This window comes from Argopecten irradians, chromosome 16 (genome assembly GCF_041381155.1).
Source record: "Argopecten irradians isolate NY chromosome 16, Ai_NY, whole genome shotgun sequence".
In the NCBI taxonomy this organism is placed as follows: Eukaryota; Metazoa; Mollusca; class Bivalvia; order Pectinida; family Pectinidae; genus Argopecten; species Argopecten irradians.
In genome coordinates this window covers 21,856,160-21,874,131 of record NC_091149.1, presented here as the reverse complement: position 1 = coordinate 21,874,131, position 17,972 = coordinate 21,856,160, and the positions used below count along the sequence as shown (strand labels likewise).

General features: G+C 34.3%; 1 protein-coding gene across 3 annotated transcripts in view; it reads left to right on the top strand.

The window, feature by feature from the left end:
• Positions 1 to 16,705, top strand: part of LOC138310296 (peroxisome proliferator-activated receptor delta-like) — a 75,377-nt gene extending 58,672 nt beyond the window's left edge. For 2 of the 3 annotated variants that reach the window (XM_069251437.1, XM_069251435.1), the window contains 6 exons: positions 554 to 667; positions 2,609 to 2,753; positions 7,431 to 7,621; positions 8,701 to 8,928; positions 9,640 to 9,838; positions 11,303 to 16,705. In XM_069251437.1, the coding sequence (XP_069107538.1) occupies positions 554 to 667; positions 2,609 to 2,753; positions 7,431 to 7,621; positions 8,701 to 8,928; positions 9,640 to 9,838; positions 11,303 to 11,559 (1,134 nt within the window). In that variant the 3' untranslated portion in view covers positions 11,560 to 16,705. The remainder of the gene's footprint in view (positions 1 to 553; positions 668 to 2,608; positions 2,754 to 7,430; positions 7,622 to 8,700; positions 8,929 to 9,639; positions 9,839 to 11,302) is intronic. The other variant, XM_069251436.1, reaches the window with a different exon arrangement.
• The last annotated feature ends 1,267 nt before the right edge of the window (positions 16,706 to 17,972 follow it).

Below are 17,972 nucleotides of genomic sequence, written 5' to 3'. Positions count from 1 at the left end.
ATTATCGAGGCCTTACAAGAGAGATGCTGTAACCAATATATAGTAGTCATCTTATCTGTGTTTTTGTCTATTTACTGGTTTGCATAAATTGTCTTGATAACCAGTTTTCAAAAGACATGGTTATAAGAAATTATATTTAAATTATTATGGTTGTGTAATGGGTTATCATTTTTTATTGAGAAATTCAAAAAGTGTCTGATCGCATTGAAACGATTATCATTGTTCATTTTGGACTCTGCATAATTGCTTATATCCTTGTCATACCTTTGAGGGGTTTGTAAATGATCATAGGAGGCCGTCCTTACATGACTCTTGCTGTTAATAGGACATCAATATAACGAACCAACACCAAACATTAACACACATTGATGATATATTTAGTAGATAGCCATCTGATCCAGCTATTACTGAGATCTGAAAAAAATTATTTACACATTTGTATTGAGTATTTACGAACTTTGGTATCAACTAATTTAGACCTTTAACAGGGAAAAGTTGTGTTAAGAAATCTACTCTAAGACGGAAACATAGAAAACAATTTTTTATTTTGCAGATGAGTGGCCAAAGCAAACAACTGTACACCACTGAGCTAGAGGTGATTTGTCGGATCTGTGGTGATAAGGCGTCCGGGTTCCATTATGGTGTACACTCTTGTGAGGGTTGCAAGGTAAAAAAACCACTTCAGTTGTCATTGGTTACATGGCTACATGGCGACTTTTTAGAGAATTTAGATTTTAGAATCAATATGAAATGCTGAGAAGCCTAAACCAGGTTGACCTAACTACACCCAACATTTTGGGTGCAACTTGGTTTTTTTCTATTTTGTTGTCGATTATAATTTGCGAAAATTGATTAGAGAAACAAATTTTAAAAAAACATATATAGAAGTATAACTTTAAGTGTTACAAAAAAAGTTTTTGGAATGAAAAGGCAAAATAAAATGGATACAAAAATAAGTTTATAATATTTTGAACTTCATAAGGTTGTATGCATCTAATTATGTTTGTTTGACAATAGTCCAAAAAGCTGTCTTTTTTAGCTCACCTGGCCCGAAGGGCTGGTGAGCTTATGTCATGGCGCGGCGTCCGTCGTCCGTCGTCCGTCGTCCGTCCGTCCGTCGTCCGTCCGTCCGTCCGTCTGTCCGTCAACATTTCCTTTAAATCGCTACTAGTCATAGAGTTCTGCATGGATTGTAACCAAATTTGGCCACAAACATCCTTGGGGGAGGGGGAACAGAACTTGTATAAATTTTGGCTCTGTCCCCCCCGGGGCAGGAGGGGCGGGGCCCAATAGGGGAAATAGAGGTAAATCCTAAAAATCGCTACTTGTCCTAGAGTTCTGCATGGATTGTAACCAAATTTGACCACAAACATCCTTGGGGGAGGGGAAACAGAACTTGTATAAATTTTGGCTCTGGTCCCCCAGGGGCAGGAGGGGCGGGGCCCAATAGGGGTAATAGAGGTAAATCCTTTAAATCGCTACTTGTCCTAGAGTTCTGCATGGATTGTGACCAAAATTAGCCACAAACATCCTTGGGAGAAGGGGAACAGAACTTGTGTAAATTTTGACTCTGGTCCCCCGGGGGCAGGAGGGGCGGGGCCCAATAGGGGAAATAGAGGTAAATCCTTTGAATCGCTACTAGTCATAGAGTTCTGAATGGAATGTAACCAAATTTGGCCACAAATATCCTTGGGGGAAGGGGAACAGAACTTGTATAAATTTTGGCTCTGGTCCCCCGGGGGCAGGAGGGGCGGGGCCCAATAGGGGTAATAGAGGTAAATCCTTTAAATCGCTACTAGTCATAGAGTTCTGAATGGATTGTAACCAAATTTGGCCACAAACATCCTTGGGGGAGGAGGAACAGAACTTGTATAAATTTTGGCTCTGGTCCCCTGGGGGCAGGAGGGGCGGGGCCCAATAGGGGTAATAGAGGTAAATCCTTTAAATCGCTACTAGTCATAGAGTTCTGAATGGATTGTAACCAAATTTGGCCACAAACATCCTTGGGGGAGGAGGAACAGAACTTGTATAAATTTTGGCTCTGACCCCCCGGGGGCAGGAGGGGCGGGGCCCAATAGGGGAAATAGAGGTAAATCCTTTAAATCGCTACTAGTCATAGAGTTCGGCATGGATTGTAACCAAATTTGGCCACAAACATCCTTGGGGGAAGGGGAACAGAACTTGTATAAATTTTGACTCTGGCCCACCGAGGGCAGGACGGGTGGGGCCCAATAGGGGAAATAGAGGTAAATCCTATAAATCACTTCTTGTCCTAGAGTTTTGCTTGGATTGTGACCAAATTTGGCCATAAACATCCTTGGGGGAAGGGGAACAGAACTTGTATAAATTTTGGCTCTGACCCCCTGGGGGCGGGAGGGGTGGGGCCCAATAGGGGATTTAGAGGTTAATATTAAAATTCCTTCAGAAAAGAAACAATGAACATGTATTGAGAACATTACTTGGCATTACAAACCAGGTGAGCGATACAGGCCCTCTGGGCCTCTTGTTTGCTTTTTGTGAAATGCCACTTACGAAATACATAAGAATGTGAAAGATATAAATATATATATATATATGCATCTAATCAAATATGTCATCAATTTTACAGGGATTTTTTCGACGAACACTGAAGAAGAAATTGACATACGAGGCATGTAAGAATGGCAAGCAATGCAAGTTAGACACTGCCTCAAGGAACAAATGCCAAGCCTGTCGGTTCCAACGATGTCTTAACGCAGGGATGTCTCCAAATGGTAATTTTTAATTCTTGAGATTTTTAATCCTGATATCATATCGCTTTATTACAAGAAAAGTTAAGGAAGTGAAATCAACGTTTTTGGATTGTAGATATAATCAAAAAGGTTTTCTGTGTAAAAATATAGCAGGGAATACTATTATATTATTATTAAAAATTGTATTGACTAACCTTTTACATGTGGTTATTAAATATATATTATTCGTTATGCACCATGGTCATGAAATCTTATGTATATTGCAGATTTTAAACATGTAGCAAAATGGCTGTTTCACATATTCAGTAAAAATCTTTTTCTTTAAAACATGGATTTAGGTTCCTCTTGTCATAAAAATTATGCAACTGATAAACTAGATAAAAAAGATAGAATTAGATTAACTGATATTCTAACCTAATAAATCAGCAGATACCTGGAAAAGAAATGATCATGAAATCACATGCTTCATAATGCAGTTGTTTATTGGCATATTAATCCTTACATTAAAGGGGGAAATTGTAACAACAGATTCTCAATCTTTGTCTATTAAGGCTATTTCATTTAAGAAAGTGAAATATGTATATTATTCCTGTGGAATATGTTATTGTCTTCAACTTGATCTAGTCAATGATATGATGATAACGCTAATATGACATCCAATGCTATACAAATAGGTTACATGATTTTTCTTAGAGCGGATCTAGTAGTACCATAAAATCCTGTGTATTACCTGTAATATCTGGAAAGGGATTTAAAACATATCTGGTGAAACGTATTTACACTTACTGCGAAATATAAATCGTGACATCATTGCGCGTACAGGTATATTCAAAACATATTAGTTTGAGATGCTCCACTGGCAACACAACATCAACGATACTCTAATTGGTACGTGTTACCTCATGTAAATGTATGTCTAAAAATGATGAGATAACTTTGTTTGCTGTTGGTGGATGCACAATCAGTACTTTATTCCTAATAGGGCATAGTGCCATGGATGTTTTTGGGACACAGTTAATTATTTTTATCATTTTTATCTTGGAGTAAGATAAGAAACTCAAAGTTTTAAATTGCATAATGGTGTAAATTAAGTAACTTTTAACTGAAAAAAATACTTACTCGTCTACTTCTGTTTTCAATGTAGAAAAGAATACCATTTGTCAGCGGAGTAGCATGTTTAACAATATCATATTGTTTGTTAGAAAATGGTCACCAAATGCGAGAAAATTGTCTCATTTAACAGTACTTGGCATGGGACTCATTACATAAGCTACTCATGTGCTGTTTTCTGTTATTTTGAAATAGCTCACGACCTACAGCCAACTTGTTTCTAATCGCCTTTAGTCCGTCGTCATCCTTCGTGTGTCGTGCGTCGTATGGCGATAAATAATTTACTTTTTCGACTTCTCCAAAACTACCAAACCAAATTTGTTGAAAATTTGCAGAAGCCTTCTATAGCCAAAAGTCAACCAAAATTGTGAATTATATGGTCCAAGCCCCCCAGGGGCCTGAGGGGTGGGGCCAAAAGTGGTCAAATAGGCTAAAACTTCAAAAATCTTCTGAAATTCCAGAAATGGCAGAATCAAATTCTCTTCATAGATTGAAAGGTCTTAAGGCCCTCTACAAAAATTGTAATCTATATGACCTTGGGGTCTCAGGTTTCCCCCTGGGAAGAGGGTTAAGTTTACTATAGTTTGTATAGTGAAAACACATTTTGGAGCATTATTTGGTCATTTATAATAGAAAATTTGTTAAATGTTGTCAGAATTATCCCTATGAAATGGCCATTGAATCCTATTAACAAATTTTCCATGACTGACTCCTAGGGGCCTTTAGGGGCGGGGCCAAAAGGGGTCAAATAGGCTAAAACTTCAAAAATCTTCTTTTGAAATTCCAGAAATGGCAGAATCAAATTCTCTTCATAGATTGAAAGGTCTTAATGCCCTCTACAAAAATTGTAATTTATATGACCCTGGGGTCTCAGGTTTCCCCCTGGAGAGAGGGTTAAGTTTACTATAGTTTGTATATATAATGAAAACACATTTTGGAGCATTATTTAGTCATTTATAATAGAAAATTTGTTAAATGTTGTCAGAATTATCCCTATGAAATGGCCATTGAATCATATTAACAAATTTTCCATGACTGACTCCTAGGGGCCTTTAGGGGCGGGGCCAAAAGGGGTCAAATAGGCTAAAACTTCAAAAATCTTCTTCTAAAATTCTGGAGCTGGTAGAATCGAATACTCTTCATAGATGGAGAGGTCTTAAGGTCCTTTACAAAAATTGTGAATTATATGACACTGGGGTTTCATGTTTCCCCACTGGGGAGGGAGTCAAGTTTACTATAGTTTATATAAGAAAAACACATTTATGAATGTTATTTGCTTATTTTTCATAGGAAATGAGCCAAACTGGGTTAGAATTTTTAGCCCCAGACAGCATTTTATCATCATATCCATATCAGTTGTGGCTGACCCCCAGGGGCCTTAGGGGCGGGGCCAACAGGGGTCAAATAGGCTAAAACTTCAAAAATCTTCTTCTCAATTCACAGGTTTGATGGAACCAAATACTCTTCATAGATTAAAAAAGTGAAATTTATAAAATCACTGACACTGACTGACTTCTAGTTTGGTTTTGTTGTTTAACGTTGGCAAAGCAAATTGGAATTTTAAGCATAAGGTTTGGTAACATAATACACTAACTATCAAACTGAAAACAAAAAATAAAGATTCTAATACGAAGGTTCAACCTTAAAGTTTATTCTGATTCATAAATACTTTTTACAGATTTGAACCAAGTTTGCAATGCTCTTTCTGTAGCAGCACTCAGGTGACCGTCTAGGCCTCTTGGACCTCTTGTTCAATAATAAAGTAGTTTGCACAGATAACCCATTGCAGATTACCTGCATGTTCTGATTTTAAAAAAGTTACAGTACATTTAGGTACATTCCAGGTTTAAAAAACAACTTTCATTAACCTTCAAATTTAATTAGCTACATGGAAAACGAAGTTCACTTAGCTAAAGAGTGTCTGTACACATGAATACATAATATCTGTCATTGGAAAAGTTTACATAATATCTGTCATTGGAAAAGTTTAGGAGATCTAACGCCTGATGAATACATTCTTAATATAATTCCATTATCAATGACAAAAGAAAAAATTCATTTTGAAATCTAGAGCAGTTGTGATGTAAAATAACAGGTGTCGTTAATAGATCTCTTAACTAAATGATATCGGTCACCTTGAAACGTGTTATGATAAGTAATTTATCTAATTAAAAAACTGTATATATACAAGTAAAAGTAAAAGTTTTTATATCAATTCATCTGATATATGCATCTACTATACTTAAAGGATATTTTATAATATGAATTAACATGTTATCCTGAAAAGAGAAGACTGAAAAGAAGATGATGAGATAGATTAAACACTTAGTGCATCAAATTATTGTAAATCAATTCATCTGAGACATATATGTCTACTATAAAAATATTTTATAACAACAATTTACATATTAACGAAGATGTTAGCAAGACTGAAATTAAGACAATGAGTTGGCTTTAACCTGACGTTAAGCTGTCAGTGAGATCTAGGACTGACCTTGTACTTGATTTTAATGACATATTGAGGATGATGACTGATCTAAATGTGTAATTTATTGTCATAATTATCTGTTATGTATAAAACATGTTGTTTGTTACTGACTACCGGGCACTTGTGTAACTCTCCTACATATATTAGATAAGTTTGTAAGTAAGTCAGACATGACACGGTGACTTGTCTGTCCTAATTAATCATAGTCTAGGAAAGACTGAACTCTTTATACCTCTTTATGTGTAAAATTTGGTGGTGTTTTTTATATTGTCTACCGGGCACTTGTGTAACTCTCCTGCATACGTTAGATAAGTTTGCAAGTAGGTCAGACATGACATGGTGACTTGTCTGTTCTAATTAGTCGAATTCTAGGAAAGACTGAACTCTTTATACCTAAAATGAACTCAGAAAAAGAGGGAAAACTCTAGGATGTGCTCTTTGATGTGAATGGTCAGACGTTTCTGACGGGAGTCCTGTAAAACAAAAACTACTATAAGCGTACTTAAGAGCTGCTTTCGGTGCGCTAATTTATGTGCAGCAGGAATATGTGTTCAACGCTAAAAATAAAATTCATTCAGTATTCAGATTCGTTTTGGATCTTACTACCACCAATTTATATACCTTTATTTGATAAAGACAACAAAGCTTTCGAGTGAGAAGACAACAGTATTGATTAAATGTATTCAATTCAAAATTAATTGCATTGGGTAATTACTTCATTCGATCCTATTAGGTGCATTGTAAAAATAAAACTAATAAAATTGTTCATTAATAGGTTCAAATTTACAATGACATTCAAGTACAGTGGTACACACGGCTGCAAAAAATATCAAAATTTCAGAAATAAAATCTGATAAACTAAAATTGATAAAAATATGAATTCACACATTTTGAGGGTTTGTTATTTTGCATTGAATTTAAAATGCAAAATGTTGGTAAGGTGCTGTTGCACAACCGCCCACATTAATTTCTTGAAATCGACTATTTTTTTCCAGTTAAGCTGTGAAAAATACATATGGAACACAATTTTATTTTCCACTTGACCCATTAGCGTATTCCTGCATCAACACCTTTAATATAAAAATTTCATTTTAATGCAGCTGTCAGATTTGGAAGAATGCCAAAAGTAGAAAGAGAGAAGCTTGTGGCTGATAAAGAAGAACTGGCAAAGAATACGTGTCAGAGAATAGTAGAGTTACGGGCCTTGTCGGACCATATAAAGGCCTCTTTTAAAGACTTCTTTGGGGAGCCCAGTTTCTCTACTAACAAGAGTAGAGACGGAAAAGAAAAGGTTTGTAAACATTAAGCAGATAAAACTTAAATTTCATATTGGTAATGCAGTGAATTTCCTAATGTCAGCTACCATTTGGAAATTATTTTTCACACTTAGATACATTGCAGCATTACTAACAGTAAAACATGCAGTTATAACAAACTATTAAAAATTGATACCAACAAAATCGCCTTGTTAAAATTAGAGTTCGTTATTACACATATCACAAACATCTTCATGGGAAATGAATAATTCTACGTAACCATAAATTTGTTATAAAAGTGTAACGTGTTTTACTGTAATACAAGAAGACTTTAAATTGTCCTAAACAGGAACATCTTACATGTTTGTGCTATGAATATTGTTATGAAAGAAAATAAAATGACAAAAATACATTTCAGTAACCATGACAATTAATAAACTGACACTAATAAGAAATATCTTTCTTTCCTGGTGACATGCAAAATATGTATGCCGCATACGTCGTGGTTAATTTAAAATGTAAATTTTTTGTGAGTGGTGACATTTATAGATAATGTGCCTTTCCTAACTTAAGGACCCAATTAAAGATGTTATATCTGCTTTACCAAGTCAAGGACATTTGATAAATTCACTGCTTCTAAACTAAGACACATCGCCACAGCAATGACATATTTTGTTGCACTGTATACCGGCTGTATGATATTATAATCGCCATATGAAGGCATTTTAGGAAAATATAGTTCTGACTAGTAACCGTCTTACAGTGACCTCTTTGGAGATTACAAAAGAGTGGATCCAACATCAAAGGAATTACATGATACTGTTATATCCGATTCAATGTTTTTTTATGTACATCAAAGTAAAACACTTACCTGTTTCCTCCTATTTTCTCTTATTCACATGTTCTCGCACACGAAGTTGTACTATGCCATAGCCCAGGGGTAGATATAATAACGATAGTGTCGCCTACAGATCGAGGATGAACTAACGTCAAACCACCATCTTATCAAAATTTATTCAATGGAATAAAAACTTACTTGATTTTTAGCCGACGAAGATGAAATGTCAATGTTTTCCACCAATTATGGCGTATAAAAAAACCTCTCAATTACCAGTTACAGAAGAATACGGCAAACTTCAACAACAAGACAGACATCGTGAACCAACTAACATCTGAAGATTTCCACAACCATGGGATATTCACCTGCTACCAACATATGATCGTCCCCTTGATGCAGGCTTCCGTGAAGTTTGCCAAACGGATCCCGGGTTTTACGTGTTTACCTCTTGCTGACCAGATCAGCCTGATGAAACAGGGCACCTTAGCTGTCTCCGTCATAATGGTGAGTGTGTGTTTTTTAGGTAAACGGTCCATCGACAGTCATGGTCATGTACTAAATGTAGGCCCAAACTTTAAAGACGCTCCGTCAACCTTTAGCGCATAGATGATATTCATCTTTTGGAGAATATCTGATGATTAATCATATTTATGTCTAATTAGTACAAAGTTTGACAATTTCCAAAGTGATCATTTCAGCATATCGAACCGACTATCACTTCGTCATAGAAACATTCTTATTGGGGACATGTATTGCTGTTTCTTTTCCCTCTTATTGGTTTACATGTAGGATGATTCTATGTTGACTCTAAAGATATACATAGTTTGATGCTTCATTTTGAATCATCCATGTGAACTCCCGAAGTGATATATGCAGCCTTTCAGCATACAAATGTATCTTTAACCATTGACCAAATTACCATGATAGTCCTGATATCTGGGACAAAATCAAATTCAAAAGTCTGTAACGTAGGGTTTGACATCAGGCAATGCATTTTGAATTTCGTTTTAAGAAATCCGACACTGGTACCCATTTTTTGCATAGCAGGATTTAGTTTTCTTTCCAATGTCTTTGCCAGGTCGCAGTTGACAGTTTGGATTCACTGCTTTGAATCTGCCGTTTCGGTTTCTTCTGTTTAAATTGCCTTTTATACCTGTTGCAACTCTATGAAAATTGAAAAAAAAAGATAATGTTTTCCATTATCGCTCTATTCAGATGCACGATATAGCCGATTGTGACAGCGTGACTCTGAGGGAATCTCGAGGAGATATGTCCATTCATCGCTCTGCTGTCAGTTCCTGCACGGAGGCGTCATTATTGCTGAGTCACCATCTACGGGTGGCGGACAGACTGACTAAACTCGACTTACAGCGCGGAGAGCTAGCACTCTTCTGTGCTGTTGTTCTCATAGCAGGTAAATTCACAAGTATACGTAGTGGTTGTTTGGTAGAAACGTTATTAGTTAGTTCACAAGTGTCCAAAATGGTTGTTTTGACATTTATTCAGTTCTCTATGATATATCAAATGACCGAGACATGACCAACCAAGTATAACCTTTACGTATGGAACATTTTGTCTATCTAGCAGACGATCACCAATGATTTCCAGAATTATTCTCTTTCTAGATTCTTATGAACCTATTTTCATTCCAAAATTGTGTAAATAATTAAATAGATAAATTGCAGACAATGGATTTTTAAACAAAACTGTAGTGCCCGAAGGGCCGGTGAGCTTATGTCATGGCGCGGCGTCCGTCGTCCGTCCGTCCGTCGTCCGTCCGTCCGTCCGTCCGTCCGTCCGTCCGTCCGTCCGTCAACATTTAATTTAAATCGCTACTAGTCATAGAGTTCCACATGGATTGTGACCAAATTTGGCCACAAACATCCTTGGGTGAAGGGGAACAGAACTTGTATAAATTTTGGCTCTGACCCCCCAGGGGCAGGAGGGGCAGGGCCCAATAGGGGTAATAGAGGTAAATCCTATAAATCGCTACTTGTCCTAGAGTTCTACATGGATTGTAACCAAATTTGGCCACAAACATCCTTAGGGGAAGAGGAACAGAACTTGTATAAATTTTGGCTCTGACCCCCCCGGGGCAGGAGGGGCGGGGCCCAATAGGGGAAATAGAGGTAAATCCTATAAATCGCTACTTGTCTTAGAGTTCTGCATGGATTGTAACCAAATTTGGCCACAAACATCCTTGGGGGAAGGGGAACAGAACTTGTATAAATTTTGGCTCTGACCCCCCGGGGGCAGGAGGGGCGGGGTCCAGTAGGGGAAATAGAGGTTAATCCCATAAATCACTACTTGTCCTAGAGTTCTACATGGATTGTAACCAAATTTGTCCACAAACAGCCGTGGGGGAATGGGAACAGAACTTGTATAAATTTTGGCTCTGACCCCCCGGGGGCAGGAGGGGCAGGGCCCAATAGGGGTAATAGAGGTAAATCCTATAAATCGCTACTTGTCCTAGAGTTCTGCATGGATTGTAACCAAATTTGGCCACAAACATCCTTGGGGGAAGGGGAACAGAACTTGTATAAATTTTGGCTCTGAGCCCCCCCCCCCCCCCCGGGGGGCAGGAGGGGCGGGGCCCAATAGGGAAAATAAGAGGTAAATATTAAAATTCCTTCAGAAAAGAAACAGTGAACCTGTATTCAGAACATGACTTGACATTACAAACCAGGTGAGCGATACAGGCCCTGGATTTTTAAACAAAACTGTAGTGCGTCGATCGCAAAAGATCGTAAAAGATCATAAAAGATTAGCTGAAATTTCTGACAATTATAACAAAACTTGTTTGAATATCGTAAAACAATAGCTAAAATTGTAGGTAGAAAAATTTCATTTTTTCCAACCAAATCCTTTTCCCTTTCAGAAACACCGGACATCACTGACGTGAAACACTTGGAGGACATGCAGATGGACTTGCTGCACGCTCTGAGGATCGAATTGAAACACAATCATCCTAGAAATGCCAAAATCTTCCCCTCACTTCTTGTTCTGATATCAGACCTACGACAGATTGTTGAAGAATTTAGCGATAATTTACGTAAAAAAGTGTTTGATCTCTCCGATAACTTCTCTAATATTCTGCCACTAGTAAAAGAAATATTTGACCTTCCTGTTTATTGAGGTCTGAAACATTATAGTCTTGTTTCTGGACAGATATACTAATCAAGTTTGGAAAATAGGAAATCGCCAATAAAGGGATATTTTTATTTTTTCTATAACGTTATTCAAAATGTTTTTTTAATGACCAGTTCTACTGTATTATCTCCCCTTCACAAATTTGCTTTGTTATTCTGTTTATCTCATTTTCAGTTCCTTTGAGGTGCCATATCTTTTATTTGAAGTATATTTCATCAAGCACACCATGAGCTTACACGTACATTGGTGTTTTTTTTCTGAAATGATGTATTACTCATTGTTTATGGTCAATTTCATTAAAATAATACTACCATTTATTTAGTGCCATTTTGATATTATCTGTTCTGTTGAATCAAATAGTTTTTGATACTGAAAAAAATATGATTCAAAACAATAATGATTTTTAAACTAAAGTTGATACCATTTGTATCATTTTCAAGATGAAATATGGAAAAAGTACTGTAATTATATAATTACATTTTATTATTTTGTGTCTGTTCACTTTTGATCATATTTATTATTTTAATGTGTTCAATTGCCTAAAATATATCCATGTATTGTTCCTTTCAAGAAATGCAAAATGAAGATCGCCTTTGATGGGAATGACTGTTTTTAGATTTCAGATAAATCAGTGCATTTATAACACTTTCAGGGATGACCTCACACAGTTGATAGATGGCGGATTCTATTTTTGAACGTAGAAATGTTTGCTCATATATTTTGATATTGAATTTGATAAAACTTTCATTGTCAGCTTTAACCACATTGTTTTAAATTTGGCCAGGACAACGAAGAAATATATAGGATTGTTTTATACTTTGACGTTAATTTTGATCGTCCAGAATATCTAACATGAAACTCTAAAACAAAATGTTATATATAAGATATTCATATTTGAATTTATGTCCATAGTTGTTAATTTTCCACTCAGATATCTACATATTTTTGTCTCAGTGTTGTACATTTACTTAAAATTTCATTCCCAAATGTCAAACTGAAATACTGCTTAAAATACCTTTTAGAGTTTATTTTATGACAATACAAAAATTATCTTGCTAGTTGTTAGTGTCATTATGATTTTACTACATATAATATATATAAATACAGTTGTAATATGTCTACTTTTAAATGTAACAAATTGTCGTGACACGGATATGCAAGTTCTTTCATAAACCATGAATTAAGAAGACACTGAGATCAATTTGGTCCCCAAAACTTCATGGATGTTAAGCTCTACACTAGCAGTCAGTTGCGTTTCGAATACAAGCTCAAATCCAACATAGATAGTTTCAAAATACTAGTGACAATCAGTAAGATGTTTCTGGAATTGTAGATGTCACATTGGCAATGTATTCATATTAATTCCAAGTACATGTTTATCATTTGATAAACTGTTTGATATTCCACCCTCTTTATCTTGTTAAATGTAGTTTACTAAAATGCAGTTTAGACTATGAATGAATGGTCCTTTTCATTAATAACAGTAATGTCCGCACTTCTTATGTTTGTATATGCATCGGTTTGCTTATCCATGGGCTGTTCTTCTTAATTTGCTCATTTCGTTACCGATGTTTAAAGATTAACACATTTAAATCTTTTTTTTTGTTTAGAATTAATTTTATAAAAATGAAGACTATAAATCAGTTGCCCTTCTCATTAACACCTACAGCGAATGTTCGCACTTAAACCGTTTGTAAATGCGTCTGTTTGCTTATCCATGTATCGCTCTTTTTAATTTGCTCAATTCGTTACCGATGTTCCAAGGTTAACACATTTGACTCTCTTTTATTAAGAATTGTTTTAATTGAAATACAGACTATAAATAAGTAGTCCTTCTCATTTATACCTACAGTGAATGCACGCTCTTAAAGCGTTTGTATATGCATCCCAGCCCGCTGATAAAAGGTAATGTAGTTTGTTATTTTCAGAAATGTTTCCTTTTTGCCTGAAATATAATAAGTGGTCCTTATTTCATTTAACATGTTCTGTTGAAAGGAGCATATATCATAATGCTGCCTCTGTTTGCTTATTTATTTCTGCTTTTCTTGATTTTCTCATTTCGTTACCGATGTTGCAAGGTTAACAGATTTGGCTGTTTTGTTTAGACTTATTTTATTTAAATTCAGTTTAGACTAATTGAGTGGCCCTTTTCATTAACATCCACTATATATACCCACGCTTAATACATTTGTATGTGCATTCCAAGCCGTTGATTGGAATAAGATTTAGTGTCCTAGTCCTATTGCTAAAAGCTTTTTAGTTTCAGTAATAGTCTGAAAAGTAAGTGGTCCTTATTTCATTAAGCCCGATCTTTTTAAAGGAGCATAAATCATTATGCTTCCTTTGTTCTCTATTTTATTTAATGCATTTTTTTTTGCTCTTTTCGTTACTGATGTTTCATATAGAATTGTTTCAACATAAACATATTCGGTTGAACTTTTGTTGGCATCGATGTCCATAATTTCATTAACGTTTGGTTTGGTATCTAATGCATCCACTTTGAATTACCATTTTATATTTGCAGTAACATTTGGATTTGACAAAAATCAGTGCTTGTTTTTAGCCAACTGCGTTGGCGATAATGATATTACAAGTCCGTTACTTCATTATTGTAACTGTTATATTATATTATTCGTGGGCTTATATTTATTGAGAAGTAATGAAGACTTGCGCTGTGTGGTATGTGAAAAACAAGTCTTAGTTTAAGCGTGTCCATAACTTCATTTCATTCTTGCTGAATATTTTGCTAAGTGTCTATCTTCAAACAATAGTCGTAATTGACTAAAATAGAGTGTGTCCTATTCTTCATTAAATCAAAGGAAAATGATTGTTTTTCAATTGTAAAATGATTATTTTATGCACGTCAATCTAAATCAATCTTTAGGTTAAATAGCTGCAGAAAAGGATTGATTTTCGTTGCTTGTGCCATTCAAGGTATTTGTGTACCATTTAATGTTATCGTATTGTATACCACAAGGACTTTTTTTCGTATTATAATTTTTCATATAATCCAGCTGATATCCAGTGACTTTCGCCCGTGTAATATTTTTCAAGACGATAATATAACCTAGAAGCTTTGTGATAACACATCTTAATATTGTGTTCATTTCATATGAAACTCATTTCGAAGTTTTAGTTATACTTCAGAATCTTAGACTCGTTTAAAAAAATGTTATTGGAAGTAAACATTCCTTTAAGATCATATATCTATATAAGTATATTTACATTTGTTTCAGTGGTAGGCAGGTGTATTTAAATAATCTCCACAACGGAAACAAATGACAAATTATATACGTCTGTTTTTGAACGACATGCTTTTTATTTAGATTTATATCAATGTTTTGTTTTAATAACAAAAACAAATATGATTCATCATAGACAAAAGTGCCTTATTTTTTTCCACCGCATAGTACCGGTAGGTGAATGTTTCATTATCGGAAATAGTATACTATTCGTTTATTTTGTAATCAATCTGTCATTTTCAACGAAAAATAACCATTCTAAATCAAGTTATTCATACACATAAATACTGTATTTGCAAAGTAACTAATTATTTGCCCACATGCAGGTAGATATTGGTTGTGACGTCATATGTTTACGAGCGTTACGTGAATCTCGCTCACAAAATAGTGACGTAACAATCGATAACCTCATGGCATGTGATGCTAGTAAGTTATTAGTATTTTAAAATGTAAAGAACAGATTGATTATGATTGTTATACTGGGATGAAATGGGCATTACTTTAAATATTAAAACAAAACCTCGTCTTAACTGTAGAACGAGAGGCATGAAGAATGTTTTTAATAGAAAGGTACTAAGAACTGTGTTTGCAATAGGTACCTAGAAAAGTGTTTGTATTGGAAAATTACCATGTGAATATGTTTGTGGTTGTAAATTTCTTGTTAATAGGATAAAGCAAGTAAGGATAATGTGTAAATATTCGAATGGCTTCTGTAAATATAGTTGCTTATATATAATTAGTATCCTTCGGAATCATAGTAGTATATATTACAGTAAACACAATACGAGAAGCTGTACTCTTTGTACTTGCGGATCGGTTAAAAATCAATTCAACATTTGCTCAATATGTAATTAAAACGTTGTGTATGTTTATTGAAGAAATATTTTCAATATCTTTGTGCGTTCATAATGATATCCGAATGTTGTGCTGTCTTATATTTTCAAAATGTGAAAAGAGATATTTTAAAAGGATCTATAAAATAATTTGTTGAAAAACTATATAATATTTTATTTTGATTTGGCATGTATTTATATCATACCAGACAGGAAATGATAAAAAGACATCGACGTGCGTTAGGTTTAATTTATAATTTCAGAAAGGAAAAAGTTACACTAATAAGGTGGTCACATTCTAAATTTTAAAAGACATGCTCAATTAAAGCGTTTTCGTATACACGTGCCATAGGTTGTAAATAGAATAAATAATGAAAATAATGTAAAATTATGTACTATTTTATTTAGATCTAATATACACCATACCGGTACCAAAATTACATATTCTATGAGTTTTTGTCATAATGTTAATTTTGGTATGTCAATATGTTGTGTTTAATACTATTTTGCTTGATACATTGCACATACGCTACATTTTTTTCCCATATGTATATACTAGAGGTATCTACTACCAAGGATTTATGACATCACATTGCACTTATTTTATTGCTATGATTGGTATCTTATTACTTTTGTCCGCAATTTGTAGTTTGTTTCGCATTATTGTGTCGATATTTGTGTACGCGTTTTATAAAATCTAGTGTATAGTATCCCGGTTTGAAAATAAGATATTATATTAGTTTAAATGTAAAATGCACTTAATGTAATGATGTACAAGACGGCAAAACAACAATATTTTTATCTTGATATTGAGATGTTATTATATGTATCAAATTTGCTGGCTTTACGTCAATATCTTTTTTGCTATTGAGATGATATTTTATGTTTACATATTAATTACCGGTGGTTGATGCAGAATTGTATTCATTCCCAAGTCATTTATTTGTTTCTTTACCCGAGTGAAATATTATTCGTTCTATTATTGTTTTTGGTAAGACACTAGTGTTTACGTATGAACACTGTAATTGTATCGATGTATGTTGGCTATCATATAAATATCGTTTTTTTGTTGTTGTTTTTTAAATTATAGAAATTCAAGATAAATGTACTTAAAAGTTAAATTAGATTTATTTTGTAAAGTTTTGATGAAATATCCTTGACATTTACTGATTAGATAAAATATTTTTCTCGTGTCTAAGAGTCCGATATCATAAAAAAGCTATTTTCATATTATAATTTGCATATGTTGTAATGCATCCCCTTTTCGTCAAGATTGATAATTTTTAGGTTTTTTTATGGTACGCTGAAATTTAAAACAAAAAGACATACTACCAGATGCTGATGTGCCATACAGTTGATTTTACATTTTACCCGAGTGATATGTAATGCTTTGATATTGATCAAGGTAATTTAATGTGTTTAATGTACCTTTTCAGTCAAATTAGGGACAATAAGGTGATATGTTGATTTTATTTCATTCTTTTATTTCTAGTATTTCATATCGATAATAATCAGTTATTTGTTATGATAATTTCAAATGATGACGAGGGAATTTGGAAATCGAAATGTCGTTCTTATATAATAATAATACATGGCTAATGATATTTTAATATTTAAGATGTGCATTTTAGCACTAATTATTGGATGAATTATAATAATGAAATGTAAATTCAAAATTGTGTTGCTATTATAATTTATTCAAATCCACGTCTAGCTTTTAACACATGAACATACTCTTGGGCATTATTTAATGTCATTATCATAATTATAAACATTCCAGTGTTGCGGTTGTCCAAATTATTTTATGGTTGCTCTTTTCTGAATCGCCACACAAAGAATATAATTTCGTCATCACCCTTTTTTACTCTAAAAGTTGGCTAAACACTTTATCGGATACGACTCTATTATAATTTACTTTTCAGGAGAGTAAATCCTTAAGCTATTACATGTCCAAATTAAAGTATTCGTTGCGTGGTGATAACGGTCACTTACGGTGAACCAAACGAAAAATGATGCTATTTGGAAATGTGTTTATTGTAAACATACCTTCTTTTGCGGTTACTTAATTTCGCGATTTCCGTTTTAAAAACATTTTCACGGAGATTAAGTTTCGGAGATTTAAAGTAGAATGGAAATACCTTCGAAATTAATTGTGCAAAAATTGTTGATTAATCAATTCTTGGAGATAAACTTTCGCAAATTTACCTTGATTGCGAAATTCATGAAAAAAAATCGCACGTGAAAGAAAGTTAGTTTACAGTACAGGAACTTATTACTTATGACTATTTTTTTCATCACTGCTAAATTGTTGTATTTGTTTAAT